This window comes from Syngnathoides biaculeatus, chromosome 7, assembly GCF_019802595.1.
Source record: "Syngnathoides biaculeatus isolate LvHL_M chromosome 7, ASM1980259v1, whole genome shotgun sequence".
Taxonomy (NCBI): domain Eukaryota; kingdom Metazoa; phylum Chordata; class Actinopteri; order Syngnathiformes; family Syngnathidae; genus Syngnathoides; species Syngnathoides biaculeatus.
Window position 1 is genome coordinate 4790005 of NC_084646.1, and position 17948 is coordinate 4807952.

The 17948-nt window shown below is 41.9% G+C and overlaps 1 protein-coding gene across 1 annotated transcript; it reads left to right on the top strand.

Annotated features, from left to right (window-relative positions):
- The first annotated feature begins 1095 nt into the window (after window positions 1–1095).
- Window positions 1096–11815, top strand: lhx4 (LIM homeobox 4). The gene is made up of 6 exons (XM_061825542.1): window positions 1096–1174; window positions 4423–4594; window positions 7822–8024; window positions 9953–10107; window positions 10649–10820; window positions 11427–11815. Exons 1-6 carry the CDS (start codon window positions 1096–1098, stop codon window positions 11813–11815), a joined length of 1170 nt encoding a protein of 389 aa, XP_061681526.1.
- The last annotated feature ends 6133 nt before the right edge of the window (window positions 11816–17948 follow it).

Here is a 17948-nt window from a genome sequence, read left to right on the forward strand (position 1 = left end):
TAAAATGACAGAATACACTCACAATTATCTGATAGTGCAAATTATGGGTGACATGAATATGAAAATAAATGCATAATGCTCTGAATCTGCAATAGGTGAAATGTGAAACAGCCAGGGAACACTTGAGTATTTTTTAATAAATCCCCCAACTCTATCTATTATCGCTTTGTACGTCTATCTTATACAGTAGGAGAAGATGTATTGTATTGAATCCATGTATTTTGCAAGCCGCTTATCCTCACAAGGGTCACGGGGAGTGCCGTAGCATTCCACATGTGACGATAATTAAAATTGCTTCAAGATGGGAAAATGATTTAGAGCCACCATGTCAACTCGTTGGTTATGATTTCAATGTACAGTAAATCCTTCAGTACTACATTATTACTCATTATTTGACGAGAAGTTAAGTAAATTGGAAATTATACAGCCAGAGCATCCCACCTGCGTGCCTCGAAATTGACATTGGATGCTCCACCCCAGAGTTCAATTCCCGGGTGCAACCCCCCCCCCCGCACCCCCACTCCCCTTTTCACGCCACTGGCCTCACTAGATTATTCCTACTTATAATAACATAAAAAAAAATCCCGGCGTTATCCATGCAGATTCTTTTTCAACTAAGTCAGCAAGCTTCGAGTTCCCGGTTTTGGGGGTCGTCCTCCACGGTGGTCCCGGGGTTCCTCTAGGGGCCACTCACACTGCAGTGAGCTATTTATGGGCTCAGCGGCCCGCCTCTCCTCCTCGTGGAGGGACAGGGGGGAATGGGGAGGGGTGGAGTAACGTTCCCATTGGCTCAGGGTGAGCCTGTGCCGCGATGACGTCACGCCCCGTCGCCCCTGCAGGACTCAGCAGCCTGTCTCGGTCCCCTCCAAGAAAGAGCTCGGCGCGGCCCAGCACCAGCACGGACGCGGTTCCCTCCGCTGTCGGACATAAGAGCATCGCCGACCCACCTGTTTCGTTCCCTCCCTTTTTTTTTCCTTTCTTTTCTTTTTCTTTTTTTTTTTTTTTTTACATTAAGAAGACAGGAGAGGGGGCGGGGGGGGGGGACAGCGCGCCCACCTTGTTGCGGGTGTATGTGCGTGCGCGTGCGGGCTCACAATGATGCAAAGTGCGGCGGTCCTCCCCACAGAGAGTCCCGTGAAGAGTTTACCGGACATCCTGGGAGTGCCACTGCAACGTAAGGACACATCTTGCTCCCGTTTCTTGACTTTCATTCTATTTTCATCTAGATATGTATTTATTGCCATTACATCTATGATACGAGTGACGTTAAATTTTTAGCTGTAGGATGTATCACCCCCCCCCCCTTTCCGTTCTTCACGCAACTACAGGGCAAATGCATGCGTTTTGCTTTTCATATCATACCGCGTTCGTCTGGTTTTATTTTAAAAAGGCAGCAATTGGTTGCCAATTTGTTTCTCTGTCATTTTTTTTAGTGACGTATTTAAATGTTAAAAGCTGGACTGGGTGACCTTTCTAATAATGTGAGCCCGGCGTGTGCATTGTTGTTTGTTAAAAGGCCTTTGAGTCCGCGTTTGCGCGATATTTCGTCCTAATTCAAATGCAAAGCAAAAAGTGTGGGGAAAAAATTGATTTTGGAATTGTGCCTCCATTAAAATGATTGATATTTTTAAAATGTCTGCATTATAATGCGATCGCAACTGTAAATATTTCTGCGTTGATCTAATTTTTAAAATTTGAATAAATTCGCCTTAATCAATTGCACCCAAATATAATTTTAATTCATATCTATTATAAACAGACTATACGTGGCGGGATTATGCTATTTAATGTTATAAATCGAGGCAGATTAAAAGATTGGACAAGATCCTGCCACTCAGCCACCCCGCAGTGCCAGCATCCTGCGTGGATTTAAAAGCTCGCATATATCTTTTTCTAGGAATGAAAGAAATTTAGGGTTATTATTGTAGTTATTTTGATCAGGCTTGAAAATTTAAGCAACGAATGAAATAGAAGAGGATAGAAACGGGAAACTGTAGAAAATATGGACGCGTCCGGTGTGTGACCTCTTGCCCATGTGAGGCGATGAAAATGATGAGGTTGACCCTGATGATGATGAGGATGGGGAGCGGAGTCATGGCAACCGATTGGAGAGTACAGGAATCTCAGCCCGGTTCGTTTCTCCATCTTGTTGCTTTTGAAAAAGATGTTCCTTATTAATCCACATTAATTTTGGAATTTATATATAAATTATAGTTATGCCCACGAGCAAAAGAAACTGGGGGAAAATGATTCACCGATTTACTTGAATAATGCCTTCAACCCGTCATAATAATAATGAAAAAATTAAAATCCTTTGAATTAACTTCATTTGAACATGTTTAAAAAAGCGTTAAATTGTTGTACATTGTTCAGTAATTGTCCAGGAGAGGAAAATACTCACAGTTTACCATATTTTAATCACGTGCACCATATTTTAATGATCAAACTATGCAGATGATGTGGTGGGATTGAATCAAAGCCAAAGAATTTGTAGAAGTCTACTACAAAAGAGGGGGAAAGTCTGGAGGATTTATCTATATTTACTTATTTTTCTGCTATTTGCATCTGAGGTGTGTGAGAAATATGATTATTCATGTTGCGGTTATGTAAGGGATCCAATGCTTTATCCAGGATTTAATGGGGGGTGACAACAACAATATGCTGTGACTCGGAAACAGAATTTATTGTGAAGCATTGACCAATTTAGTATTCGTCCCGTTTATGTATTTATTATAGGTATTTAAATTCACGATCAGGTCTAAATGGAATGGTGCCAATATTGGCTTTTGTTCAACCCCCCCTCCAAAAAAAATCAATCGATTATTTATAACGAAGGTCTCTTTTCAAAGCACCGCCACTGAATCAACTTTGGATCATTAAAAACAAACAACAACAAAAAAAAAAACTAAATTGAAATCCAGGAATAGAAAAAGCGTCAGCACCATGGACAGAGACACACGCCTGACAATGCTTTTAATCGCGATTGAAACATTTATGGAAATAAAATTGGACGGAATGTGCATGTTAAAACAAGATTTCGAAAATATGATCAAAAAATAATAATAATATGATCAAATAATAATAATAATGTGCTCTAATTGTACACTGTGTTATCAAACCCTCACATGGCTCATTTAAAAAGTGCCAGTTTCTGCATTTTCATCTTTAGATTTTGCTGTATTTTATTTTTTTCTCGTGATAGAAATCAATTAATGTATTGCACTGTCCTACCATTATGTATCATTTTCTAATTTCTTGAGATTTATGGGTCAATATCACATGCCCATTTAAACATTTGGACCAGAAGTGTCAAGATCATGTTCACTGCGGGCAACATTCTGGTGAAGGTTTCCTGCTCCTCGAGATGTTATGACTGAAAATTATTAACCGTGTAAATGTATTATTAACTCATATTATTACATAGACACAAATTGTCCCTTCACATCATTATTATAATATATTTTCTAAACAACAAACTGAATTTGAAATCAGAAGTCATGGAAAACACAAGTACTATATTCTCCAATTTATGGCAAGAAGGAATTGAGTGAAAATAAATGCTTTTAAAAATTGGTTTAGAAAAATTATTTTGGCACGTATTTTTATAGAGAAAATTAAAAGAGAAAATTATATAAAGAAATACAAAATAGATTCACATTTTTACTTTAAAAGGGCCACATAAAAGGGCTTTGATTTTGATTGTTGGATGGGATTTTGACAAAGAGTGTTATGACATAATTTTAACGACAAACTGAACAGAAATAACAGGTCAAGGAAAATAATGGCAAGTACATCTTTTAGTGTTCAACAAAAGCTAATAAAAATGCTTCAAGTGAGGTACAGACTTTCTGCCAAAATGAGAAAGAAGAAAAAACAAACAAGAGACACGAAGTAGATTCACGATTTGCATTCGAGGACTGCATAAAAAGATGTCACGGGCCAGATCTGGTCCTCAGGCCTTGAGTTTGACACCTGTGATTTACACCTTTGAATTGAAAAAAAAATCAATCAAAATCCATAAAAAGGAATTCAACAATCAAAGAAATGTTTGTTAGTGCATATTATTAACTTTTGTAGGTTATTTTGTGTGTGTGTGTGTGTGTGTCAAGATGGGATAGGCTTGAGGACTCATGCCACCCTTGTGAGGATAGGCGGCTCAGGAAATGGATGGATGGATAACAAGATTTATTTTTTTCCCCAGAATCAAATGAAATGCTCCCCAGGGGGCCAGGTTTGCCCCGAAGGTCACGGGTTCCTCAGCACAATTTGGAACGACCACTTCTGCGTTATTCACATTGTGGTGGTTCTGATATTTTTGCATAATTTAGCCACGTTATTTTCCAAGATATATAGTCAAGACCCATAAAGCGATGATGTTGCATGTGTCAAATGTGTGTGTGTGTTTGCACCCCCCGCCCGCAGAGATTCCTCAGTGCGCGGGCTGCAGTCAGCACATCGTGGACAAGTTCATCCTGAAGGTCCTGGACCGGCACTGGCACTCCAAGTGCCTCAAGTGCGCCGACTGCCACACGCCGCTGGCCGACAAGTGCTTCTCCAGGGCCGGCAGCGTCTACTGCAAGGAGGATTTCTTCAAGTCAGTCTCTCTTTTTCTCCTTTTCACCTTTCTCGTGACCTACTAACCCAAACGGATTGTGTTCATTTCAGTTTCCTCATTTCGGCAAGGAACATTTCACTTTTTATGACATCCTCATAGGGCCATCCATTCCAAATGTACAGCTAAAACAACAAAAAGCAATGCAACAATCAAACAAATGTTAATTACTCTAAATTATAATTTGAGTACGGCACGGTGGATCAGCTGGTAAAGTGTTAGCCTCACAGTTCTGAGGACCCGGGTTCAATCCCGGGCCCTCCTGTGTGGAGTTTGCATGTTCTCCCCGTGCCTGCGTGGGTTTCTTCCGGCCACTCCGGTTTCCTCCCACATTCCAAATACATGCAACATTAATTGGACACTCTAAATTGCCCCTAGGTGTGATTGTGAGTGCGGCTGTTTGTCTCAATGTGCCCTGTGATTGGCTGGTGACCAGTTCAGGGTGTCCCCCACCTCCTACTCGTTGACAGTTGGGATAGGCTCCAGCACTCCCCGTGACCCTCGTGAGGATAAGTGGCAAAATAAAATGGATAGCTGGATAATTTGAATATATTATCACAGTTCCTCTGAGATTTTTGTTTTGTGTTTAGAAATGCATGGCAGGCCTGATTAAAAGCTCTCGCAAGCCACGCCTGGCACATGTGCCTCATGTTTCCCACCCGTCTTTAAATATAAATATCTTAACAGGGAAATATAAAACACATGAAAACTATTTAGATCGGCACTCCTTAACTATTAGCACGCTATTGTTAAGTCAGGACCCACTTTCATATTAAGAACAAGAAATAAAAAAAGATGACTAATAATAATGCTAATAATAACAATAATGCATCACGCATATACAGCGCTTTTCAAGGTCCTCAAAGTTGTTTTAAATTTGCACGTATTATTCAGTCACTGCACAGTCAAACCCTGGTGATGGTAAGCTGGGAGGTGGGAGGAAAGCGTGGCTGCCATTCTGCGCCTCCGGCCCCTCCGAGCGCCGCCAAACATCTGACCGCATCCGTTTGTGGTCGATGAGGGAGAACAGCGCTTACATTGTGCAAAAAAAACAGCCTTTGAATCCATGTATTTCCTTATTTTGAAACTTAAATATAATATACTGACAAGTTTACAAATAACAAATGAGTCTTCTTCTTTTTCTTTCGGCTTGTCCAGTTAGGGGGCGCCACAGCGTGTCGTCTTTTTCCATCTTGTCCATCTTCCTCTCTAACACCCAACTGTCCTCATGCCCTCCCTCACAACATCCATCAACCTTTTGATTTATATAACAGGGATGTGTTGAGATTTTTGTTTTTGGAGATGGAGATTTTTCCACTGGTCCGTGTGACTTGCGGAAGACTCACAAACTTTGAGAGGGCTTTATTTGTGAGACCAGGGGTGCTCATGGTCGATCCCGACGGCGGGCCGACAAAAAAAAAAAAAAGAAAAAAAGACGTCAGCCGTATTTTTCTGACCTTTTAGCTCACCGCGCATGAGCAAACGACAACAATGACTACAGCAAAACACGCTAGTCAGCGAGTTCCAACACTATTTTACGTTTATGGCAAATACGACACCGACATTCCGCCGAAAAGCGAGCTGAGAATGAGAAAAGTGAACGAACTAAAATCCCAATTGGCCGCACAGCAGTCACTTTTCACAAAATATAATTCCACAGCGAAAGCCGCCACCGAAGCATCGTTTCGGGTTCGTCACATCATTATTAATAACAAGTAGTCCTTCAAAGATGGAGAGATGGTAAAAGAGGCATAGCTGACTCGTTGTTCCGATCTTTTACAAATAAGAAGGAAATATTATCTTCAAAATGTAGCTCTACCGCTATCAAGGAATACAGTTACAGGGCGCTGCGAATTAATGGCTGATGTGTGGAAGGCCATCCCGAATATTTATGTATTTCTCACTGCAGTTGGAGGAATCCACTGACGTGAGTGGCACAGCCCAAATGTGCATTTTCATTTGTGTGGTGTTTAGTGATCATCAACGTGAACTCAGATAGTCACAAAAAATGCTTAAAGTTAATTATGTGGTGCAATATTGGCTCATTTGGTTATTTACACATAAAGAATCATGAAGATACTTTAAAATAAATACGCATGCAAATACGTTTTGCATTTTTGTAAATTTGGGGTAAATCTTTGTGACTTGGTGATTCTATTTCATCATTGATCATTCTAAAAAAAAAAAAAAAAAAAAAAAAAGACCCCCACCCGTCGACCGCGAGAGGCTGGCTGCTTGAAAAGTAGAACTTGGGGTAAAAAAAAGTCTGAGCACCCCTGTGTTAGACTTTAAACTATTTGTTGGGATAAGCATTAACATAAAATGTATGTATGTATAAAATGCAATTTCTAAAGAATTTCTGTTACTATTTTTCATGGTACACTCATTATCTCTTTACTGTGCAGGACACTTTTGTTTCATAGAAATGGGTTTTACATTGAATTTTATCATGCATTTTATGCATATTTGGCGTATTGGCTCAAGTAAAAAAAAAGAAAAAAAAAAGAAAAGATTCATCTTGAGTCAATTTTGCAATATTGTCCAAGTGCACTGCGCGAGGGCTTCTTCCTACATTCGAACCCTGCAAATCCCAAACCGCAATACCAAATATCGTATGAAGATGAAATACAGTACATACTCGTCAATGAGCATTCTTGTCTTTACCGAATGTGCGGCTGGCCTTCACTTTCTTCTTTCTTCTTCTTTTTTTTTTTTTTTTTTTTTTGAATGTCTCTGCCTCGCCGGCGTGATTTAGAGCCTCTCCTGAGTCAGTGTTTTATTGGTCCTCCTCGGGGTGTGTTTACCGGGAGCACCCTCCTCTTCCTCTTCTCCTCTTCTCCTCCTCCTTTTCTTTATCCTCTTTCCTTCTGCAAACACATCAACACCCCCACCCCTCACACACGCACGCTGGCCGCAGTGGATCGATCTTCTCCATCCATCAAGTCGCAGACGGGTCTATCGTTCACAGAAATGCATTCCAGTGCTGATTTTTTTTTTTTTTAGTTTTTTTCCCCCCAAAATTTCCTGTTTCAACAGCTGGCGCTTCTATTAACACAGACGGAGGTGCACCATCACTCTTGACTGCATGAGAGGAAAAGATGTACAAGAGCAGTCTGGGATAGGAAAATACTTGAATCTCAGCTGGTCTCCATCTTCACGGTGTTAACCTGGCGTACTTCTCTGTGTCCCCCCCAACCCAAAACCCGCAGGCGGTTCGGGACAAAATGCGCATCCTGCCAGCAGGGGATCCCTCCGACGCAGGTGGTGCGGAAGGCGCAGGACTTTGTGTACCACCTGCACTGCTTCGCGTGCATCATGTGCAGCAGGCAGCTGGCCACGGGGGACGAGTTCTATCTCATGGAGGACGGGCGGCTGGTGTGCAAGGTGGACTACGAGACGGCCAAGCAGAACGGTCAGTCCGCACGCACGCGGAGGAGGAAGCGTGTACAGAACATTTTCTTACGAGCTTGAGTTCACCTTTGCCGTTGTTAGAAAATGACAAAAGCAACTGTCCGCTGATTTCGATCTGTGATACGTGAAATCAAACCTCAGGGATGTTTTATTTGTATTTTTATATCTACGCCACTTATTTAAAATTCTTTAAACACACTTTTTTTGCTTGCTTACATGATATGACCTTGGTTGAGGATGATCTTCTCGATCAGATTCGGTAAGGATTTTACTTAAGGACGAGAGCGAAACCCTCTTAGGATGACTTTCATAAAGGTAATATTATTCCAGCTTAATAAATTATATAAATTAAATAATATTAGATCTATTAATACTAAATCGTTAATTGTACACTTTCCTTTCTTCTTTTTTTCTCTCTTTTTCTTTTCATTTTCTCTTTTCTCTCTCGTTCTGTTTATATATAAATATGTGATATACAATGATGTGCAACTGATATAACAATGTTTTGCTAATTTAAAAAATAAAATAAACAGCCTTTTAAAACCGTACAAACACATTTAAACGTACGGACAAGACCAACGGATGACACTAAAAATGTACAATTCATAGTCAGAACTCTAATAATGCACACACAAAAAATCTGCGATAAGTGGACCGCAATATAATTAATGTATTACATTATATTAAGCACAACATCAATGTGTACAAAGCATGTTTGCAATTCAATTTCAGGGATGGTGGTTTAAATCATATTCTTTTTCACTTTTATCATGTATTCAGTTTCAAATATGATCTCATATAATATTTTCGTTTTACTGTGAGGACATTCAAATTGGGGGGCACGGTGGATCAGTTGGAAAGCGTTGGCTTCACAGTTCTGAGGTCACGGGTTCAATCCCGGCCTCACCTGTGTGGAGTTCGCATGTTGTCCTCGTGCCTGCGTGGGTTTTCTCCGGGCACTCCGGTTTCCTCCCACATCCCGAAAACATGCAACATGAATTGGACACTCTAAATTGTCCCAAGGTGTAATTGTGAGTGCGTCTGTTTGTCTCCGTGTGCCCTGCGATCGGCTGGCGACCAATTCAGGGTGTACCCTGCCTCCTGCCAGTTGACGGCTGGGATAGGCTCCAGCACTCCCTGTGACCCTCGTGAGGATAAGCGGCAAAAGAAAATGGATGGATAGATGTGTGACCTCCCTCTAGGACACGGGTGTCAAACTCAATTTCGTTACAGAGGGCCGTTATGACAAAAAACATAATATTTACACAAGAAATGTATAAACTAGTTTTTAATCAGAAATCAAGTCCAATGGGGTTTTGAAACATTATTCATATTTGGTAAGACAAAAAATGCTGATAATATCTCGTTATCATTTATGATATGTGACAATCTTGAAATTTTTGTACAGATTTTCACAAGAATCATGGAAGTTCCTGCAAATGATTTGCCTCTGCGAGCGCCACTAAAATCATACGGCGGGCCTGATCTGGCCCCCGGGCCTTGAGTTTGATTCCCGTGCTTTAGGAAAAAAAGGCAGACACTTTTTGGAACGTTCCCCCTTGCTTGCAAGTTATTTTTGAATTGTTCCCAAAGTGCTCATCCTTTCTCTTGCCTACTAAAGTGTTCATATTTTCCCCAGGGGATGACAGGGGGAAGAAAAAAATGAAATTCTATGATAAATAGACCGACAAACTAACTGCACATTCCGCCATCAAGCAGAAGAGCATTTCATTTTTTTGCCTGTCACTATTTGTCATCGACAAAGATAGAAGAACTGAATACATGTCAAGTCGTTATCCAAGCCGCTTATCCTCACAAGGGTCGCAGGAAAGCTGGAGCCTATTCCAGCTAGCTTCGCCGCCGTTTACTTCGTTTAACACACACTCTGAAAAGCATCACTGAGCCGTTTGCACCCCCTGCATTCGCCAGATGATTCCGAGGCGGGGACCAAGCGACCGAGGACCACCATCACGGCCAAGCAGCTGGAGACCCTCAAAAGTGCCTACAAGAACTCCCCCAAGCCGGCGCGACACGTCAGGGAGCAGCTTTCCTCCGAGACGGGCCTGGACATGAGAGTGGTGCAGGTAGACCTCAACCAGGAGCCGAAACCTGCACCAAAAAAAAAAAAAAAAAAATGTCGCTTACGATTTCAGGAAATACAGGATGAAAAAAATAACAAAAATGACCGACTTTGTTTTTGTGAGCAAGCCAAAGAATATCTCATTTGGGACACTCAAGGAGATTGCAGCACAATCTAATAACATGCAAATCGTGACTCAAATTATGCCTGTACAAAAATAATAAATGCTTAGTTACGAGTGACACGGTTAGAAAACGAAATGTTTGTGAAGTGATGCTGTAGAACTCAACTGTGGATATGTGCAGGGATAGTGTTAATGAATTTGTTATTACCTCATCAAGATGCAGCACATTTCTATGAGGGAAAAAAAAGTCTACACACCCCTGTTCAAATGCGGAGTTTTTGTGACAAAAAAAATAAAATGAGACCAAAACAAATCATTTAATTTTTTTTTCTACCGTTATTGTGACCTCTATAACCTGGATAATTTAAAAAAAATCTATAATCTAAAAAAAAAAATAATCTTGCATTTTCCCTTTCGTCAGGTTTGGTTCCAGAACCGCCGGGCGAAGGAAAAGCGTCTAAAAAAAGATGCGGGTCGCCATCGTTGGACTCAATTTTACAAAAGTGTTAAACGCAGCCGAGGAGGGTCAAAGGTCGAGAAGGAGAGCTCGGCGGACGACGCGGGGCTCAGCGACAGCGAGCTGAGCTTCAGAGGTACTCAAACGTCACCTTATAGCAGACTTCTCAAAACACAAAAATCAAATGTAAACAATAAGAGATTCATGACTTTTTGAGAAAAAAATTGTGATGTTACGAGGAGTTAGTTGCATGTATTTATTGTCATAATACAGTAGTATGCATACTGTAAAATTATGCATTTTCACATTTACATTAGATTTTCACTGCTCCAAAGCAAACTTAGGCAAGAAATAATTATTTAATTAGATCTATTTATGTATTTATTCATCTATCTATCTATCTATCTATCTATCTATCTATCTATCTATCTATCTCTATCTATCTATCTATCTATCTATCTATCTATCTATCTATCTATCTATCTATCTATCTATCTATCTATCTATCTATCTATCTATCTATCTATCTATTTATTTTCATTTATTCATCTATTTATTTATGTATGTATTTATTCATTCATTCACTCGTTTATTCAATAATTTAATTTAATTTGATTTAATTTATTATTTTTATATAATTAATTAATATGATAATAATATAATTTATTTTATTTTATTTTATTCATTTAGAGGAAACTGCTTTAGTGCGTACAATGATACGAGTGTCCCCCCTCCCCTGTAGACGAGCAGGTGCTCTCGGACCTGGGCCACGGCAACGGGCTCTACGGGAGCGTCGGCGACGTGACCGGCGGCGCGGTGCTGAACGGCGGCTTCTCGGTGGACCCGGCGGGCCAGCCGTACCACGACATCCGCGCCGGAAGCCCCTACGGCCTGCCGCAGTCGCCCTCGTCCATCGCCTCCCTGCCCGGCCACACCCCCCTGCTCAACAACCTGGCCTTCACCATGGACGCCCTGGGGGCGCAGGGCGGGCCGGGCGGCGTGGGCCAGGCTCTGAGGGCCATGGTGGGCGGACCCACCTCAGACCTCTCCACGGGCAGCAGTACGGGCTACCCCGACTTCCCCACCAGCCCTGCGTCCTGGCTGGATGAGATGGACCAGTCTCAGTTCTGAGGCGAACACACACACACACACACACACGCAAGTCTTTCTGTTGCAGTCGCGCCCGCGGTTCTGGAAAACCGTTTGAGCGTTTATTCCGTATTCTGGATGTCCAACTCGAGTTCCATGAACTAGTACACTCTTTGTGCCATCTAGTACACCAAGTTCATTACTAGTGCGGCAAAACCGTGCACTCGCTGACATCCGACTGCTGCTGCTACTACCACGAGTGACATGATAGAATTAGACTGGTTGATATCGAGAACATCGCTCGTAGGAAGAACGTGAAGATGTCAACTAGCGCACAGTTTGACTTCACTGGTAACTTGTAGTTGTCATACTAGTATACCAAATTTGGCTGCAAGCATGCAAAAAGATCACACAGTAATACATGAGTAAAAACACTAATAAGTACAAAAATACATGACGAGTAGGACACGGTCATTTGAGTTAGGGCCCAAATGTTATTTTATACATTTGATTTTATTATTTGATGAAATGGCAATTCCAATATTTGATCGAATTTTTTTTCGATTAATCGTACAATTAATCAAATTAAATTACTCAATTAATTCAACATATAATAAGTAAAATAGCTTCTTTTTGGGCCCCTTCACCCTCGTAAAAATAAAAAAATACAGCATGTTTAGGGTTAGGGTTAAAGCGTCGGCCTCACAGTTCCGAGGACCCGGGTTCGATCCCGGCCCTGCCTGTGTGGAGTTTGCATGTTCTCCCTGCCCCTGTGTGGGTTTTCTCCGGGCACTCCGGTTACCTCGCACATCCCCAAAACATCCAACATGAATTGGACACTCTCAAATTGCCTGTAGGTGTGATTGTGAGTGCGACTGTTGTCTGTCTCTATGTGGCCTGCGATTGGCTGGCGACAATGATTTTGCCGCTTATTCTCACGAGGGTGACAGCTGGGCTCCAGCACTACCCACGACCCTCGTGAGGATAAGCGGCAAAGAAAATGTATGGATGGATTCCCCTTAGTATTTGTTTAACTTTACAAAAAGGAGAAAAACTGACAAAAATTACCAATGAAATCAGACGATTTTTGATTATTTTACCCCAAAAAATCTTTATCTGATCATGTAATCTGTCAATAATTAAATATTTTTTTTTGAAAATGGGCTAATGGCGCCCCACTTTTAATAACGCACCCATGATTTTCTACTCATTTGCTATATTTTCTGACTAGTGGCCACAAAGAGGTGTGTACTAGTACACGGACCCGAACCTGAATATAAGAATATCGAATAAAAGGCTGAAACGGGTTTTCCATCCGCGGCGGCCTGAGGGCGAAAGTGAGAGGACGCCACTGAAAGTCAACGCGTCGTACAAATGGGTGACTCGCTCCTTGTACACTTCTCAAAAAGCAGATTGGAGAACAAACCACAACGTCGAGGCCCGGCCCGGTGAGAGTTTCGGCCCGGAGGCGCCCGCATGCTTCCCGAGCCCTTTTTTTTTTCTTTTTTTTTTCTATGCACTTTACACTTCTCGCTCACTTCCGGCGCTCGAGGACGAGGAGAACGCAGAGGCCAGGGCGACGCACAAGGCCGACAGGAGTGTTGCATCCCAGAGAGAATTTTACAAGCACTGTGGCACAAGTGTTTATTTTCAAATCCCCGAGCGGACGTGTTTTGTTTTTGTTGTTCTACGGGGTGAGGTCGACGCGGAACGCTGATGTTTCCAAACTTGGGTGCCTGACACGTTCTCGTCCGTGTCCTCTTGACGACGCGCGCGTCAGTATTTCACCATCAAAAAAGGCTGAGGGGAATTTGAAATGACGCTAAATTATTTCAGTATTGAATTTATTCGACAGGCACAGACGCAACCTTGCGAGTTTTTATGACGCGCCCGTCTTTCCGTGTTATGCAGACGCAAAACGTTCATTTGCTCTCATGTGTTGACCAGTGTTATTGCCGCCCGATCACATTGCCTCCGTCAATTATGGAAAAATTAACCATTAACAATCTTTTTTTCCCCATGTTTCTTTTGGGAGAATCTCTCTCTGAATGTTCTGAACTCCTGTTTCCACGACAGTGTTGCGCTTAGGAGAATGATGCCGGAGAGATGACTCGGCTATTGTAGATGTCTGTGTGGATGTACGGGGCAATCAAAAGTCAACACACCCCTGTTCTAATGCTAAGTTTTGTGATGTGAAAAAAAGAAAGTACATTGCTTCAAAACATGACCTGTATAACTCAATTGAAAGGCATTATTTTATTTTTACTGCCCTTCTTAAAATATTTAATATGATATACAATCGGTCACATTAATGGGAACAAAAATGGTTTTGAAATTATTTATACCGGTCTAATTTATTTTCATCAAAAAAAAACAAAACATGGCATTTAAACAAGGGTGTGTAGACTTTATATCCACTGTAGCTTAACTTCAGGTACTTCTTGACAGCAAAGTATCCATCCATTTCCTTTGCCGCTTATCCTCACGAGGGTCGCAGGGCACAGCAAACTAGTTGGGACTAAATCAACAGCACTCCAAAGACGTGTCCTCGATTTGAGCTTAATTTGTATCGAGAGTCGATTAATTAATTAATCAATTCAGTTACCAGAATTCAGAGCAGTCAATGAATCCATCACAATACTCCTCCCTAAACCAATTCTTTCTTTTGGAATTGAGCTTGGTGGAAGAATCTTGATAAATAATACTACAAGATACATCTTTTGGTAATGTTTTTTCCCCCATTATTGAAATATTGTCAAACAAAAGATGAAAAGCACTTGCATCTCTCTGAAGATCTAATATGCTGTTTATGATTAGTCAATTACCATCAAATTATGTGTACCCTAATTTCAGGCCTACAAGGGCAACTCTGTCAAACACGCTTTCAACTCTCCGGTTTATGCGGTGCTAGCGTTAGCGCAGTGCTAGTGTTAGCGCACCTGATTATAATATAAGCCTTGGTATACAGAAAGAGTTTGACGCTAGCGCTAGCTAATGCGGCGCTAGCGTTAAACTCTTTCTGTGTACCGAGGCTTATAACCACGTGCGCTCTGTAGGACGGACTTACGGTAGTTCTTTTCAGATAAACACACACAAACGCAATTGCATCAATGTTCACACCGAACTGAGAAAACATCACCAAACTTATACTAAACTTTATTACTGCACTCCCCCCCCCCCCCCATCACAAAGTTGGAACTCAATTCTTGTGAGATTCCCATTTTTTTCCAGTCATATTCTGACATTATTGACCTGAAAAATATTAATAAGACAATTTCTAATCTTCAATGAGTCAAAAACATGCATTGTTGTGCAATGTGGGAAGAAGTCGGAGTACCTGGAGACGGAAGGAAACACTCAAACCCAGCCCAAGAAGGCCAGAGCCCAGATTTAAACCATAAACCTAACAACTGTGAGGCACACGTGCTAACCAGAAGGCTACTTAGTTCAATGTTATCTCAATATTTTCTTTTTCCTCCCAAGTGTAACCCCAATAAGTATTGCTCACAATCATTTTTTGCGTTCAACGAAACACGAATTTGACCTGAAAACAGGAGTTAAAGTTGAAGCAATTTCCGATGGGTCCGGTTTGACCTTTTGACACGTTGCAAGGCATCACGTGCGTCGCCGCCTTTGTCCGGACCGCGCTTCCCTCCGCCTGATCCGAGCCCCTCGCGGTAATCTACTCAGCGAAGCGGCGCTCGATCCGCTCCATCCATCAGCCGCTATCATCCTACTTACTGAGGCCAGATGTGTTGCCGGCCTGTTCCCCAACCTCCCGTCCTCCCTGTCGGGGGGGATTAGCGAGACTGAGATGTCCGACGCTCCGGTTCAGAGTTTCTTAAGTCAACCAGATATTTGGGGAAAAAAAAACAAAGAAAGGTGCAATTGTTCATCCAACAGGAAGGGGAGCAACTAGTTGCTTTAATACTGAGAGATGACGATTAACAACATGGTGACTGCATCCAAAGTTTGAGGCGCTAAAACAGGGTGTCAAACTCATTTTTGTCGCGGGCCACATTGTAGTTACGATTTCCCTCAAAATATTTCGCCTCATGATATTTACAGACGAAATCTATGAATCCAGTTTTGAATCAGAAATCAACCGTAACAGGTTTTTCTACAATTGTTCATGTTTGGTAACACAAAAATGCTTGCAATATCTCAGCTTTACCATTTACGATATGACAATTGGAAAATGTTGTTATAGATTATCACAAAAATCATGGAAGTTGATATACATGATTTGCCCTGGTGGGCCACATAGAATCATGCGGCGGGCCTTGAGTTTGACACCAGTGCACTAAGAGAATGCCGAGAGGTAACCACAAATGTTTCAAATGTAAGGTTATTTCTGTTCATATTATTAGGCACCACTTGTGAGATTTGGCAATATTTGACAGAAAATATAATTCCCGTGTTCCTCAGACCCACGAGGGGGTCTTTGGAGTGTTGGCAATTTGAATCGCTCAGCATTTATGAATCAGTGGGGGAAAACTTTGCCAATTTTATTTCGACTTGTCAAACACATTTAACACGTTTTATCGTTACACCTTTTTATTTATGTCGACTGAAGAGATTAATTAAATGACCCCTATTGTTCTTCCACCCCGTTTTTTTTTTTTTAAAGCGGAAAACTTCTCCAATACAAACGTACGTCAATGTTTTTTTTTTTTTGCTTATTTATTTGTGTCTGCGTTGCCTCAAAACTTTGCATCTTAACTGTTGTAAAATTGTGTACAGTTTATCAACGTGTTGCCGGTCTTGTTTCATGAGTGCTATTTATTATTGCCATGTGTCTTTGAAAAAGATGTAAAGGAGAGCACCGGATTTATTCATCTATGCCTTCTGTGTAATGGTATGAACTGTGTACAGTCAAATCTATATGAGGAAAATAAAGATGGATTGTCTTTGGGTTAAAGTCGCTTGCCTCGTGCGTCTCAAAATATGCGCGCCGTAGATGTTTTGTATTATTTTTGCCGCGGCCAAACGCTCTTTAGAGAGAGTTAACCCGCAAATTCATTTAGCCATTGAGAGCATTTACCACACACTTAGACCTCGATTCAATTGTGGAGATCCATTTAGCAGGAGCAGCAGACAGTGGTGGGTCAGTTAACAGTGATTGATGCGCTCGCGGGGGGGTGGGGGCGACCACAAAGACGCATGACGTGACGAGGAAAAAACACACAAGTCGAGAAACAGCTGCCTGAGCCCGTCAGCGTTAAAGAGGCTGCAACGGATTGTTCGAGCTCGCTTTAACCCCCCCCCCCCCATGCTGTTAACTAATTGTGCGGTGCTTTGTGAAATATATGTTAATAATCTCTCGAGGCAGGCGATCTGGAACACGGCCCGTGCAAAGCCATAAAACATATTGTAGTTTGTCCACTCGGCATCTTCGCGCATTGTTCTAAAAAAGTACACTGCTCGTTAGCGAGACCCAAGGCATGGGCCGCATTGTAGTTACAATCTTCTTCTGAGGGGCGTTATGACAGTGAAACCACAGAAATCCTTAATCGCCACAACATATTTACTCGCAAAAATTACAAACTAGTTTTGTAATCAGAAATCAAAGGTAATGGTTTTCAACTATTGTGCATGTTTTTTAACACAAAAATGCGTAGAATATCTCGTTATCAATTATATATAACAATTCGGCACAGATTTTCACAAGAATCATGCACGTTGACAGATGATTGACCTTCTCGGGCCATATTAAATCATGTGGCGGGCCGGATCTGGCCCCCGGGCCTTGAGTTTGACACCTGTGCTCGAAATTGTCCCTCGGTGGAGTTTGCATGTTCCCCCCGTGCCTGCGTGGGTTTTCTTCGGGCACTCCGGTTTCCTCTCACATCCCAAAAACATGCAACATTAATTGGACACTTTAAATTGCCCATAGGTGTGATTGTGAGTGAGACTGTTTGTCTCGATGTGCCCTGCGATTGGCTGGCAACCAGTTAAGGGTGTACCCCGCCTCCTGCCCGTTGACAGCTGGGATCGACTCCGGCAGTCCTGCGACCCTTGTGAGGATAAGCGGCTAAGAAAACGGATGGATGGAAGTTGGAAAGGGGGCCGTAGACAAGGTAGAGGCAACTAAGAACCCTTCCAAATACTAATCAGCGTTAGTCCAAAACCGCTAGGCTTCTCATAGACACCAACAGAAATCAAGAAAAGCCCA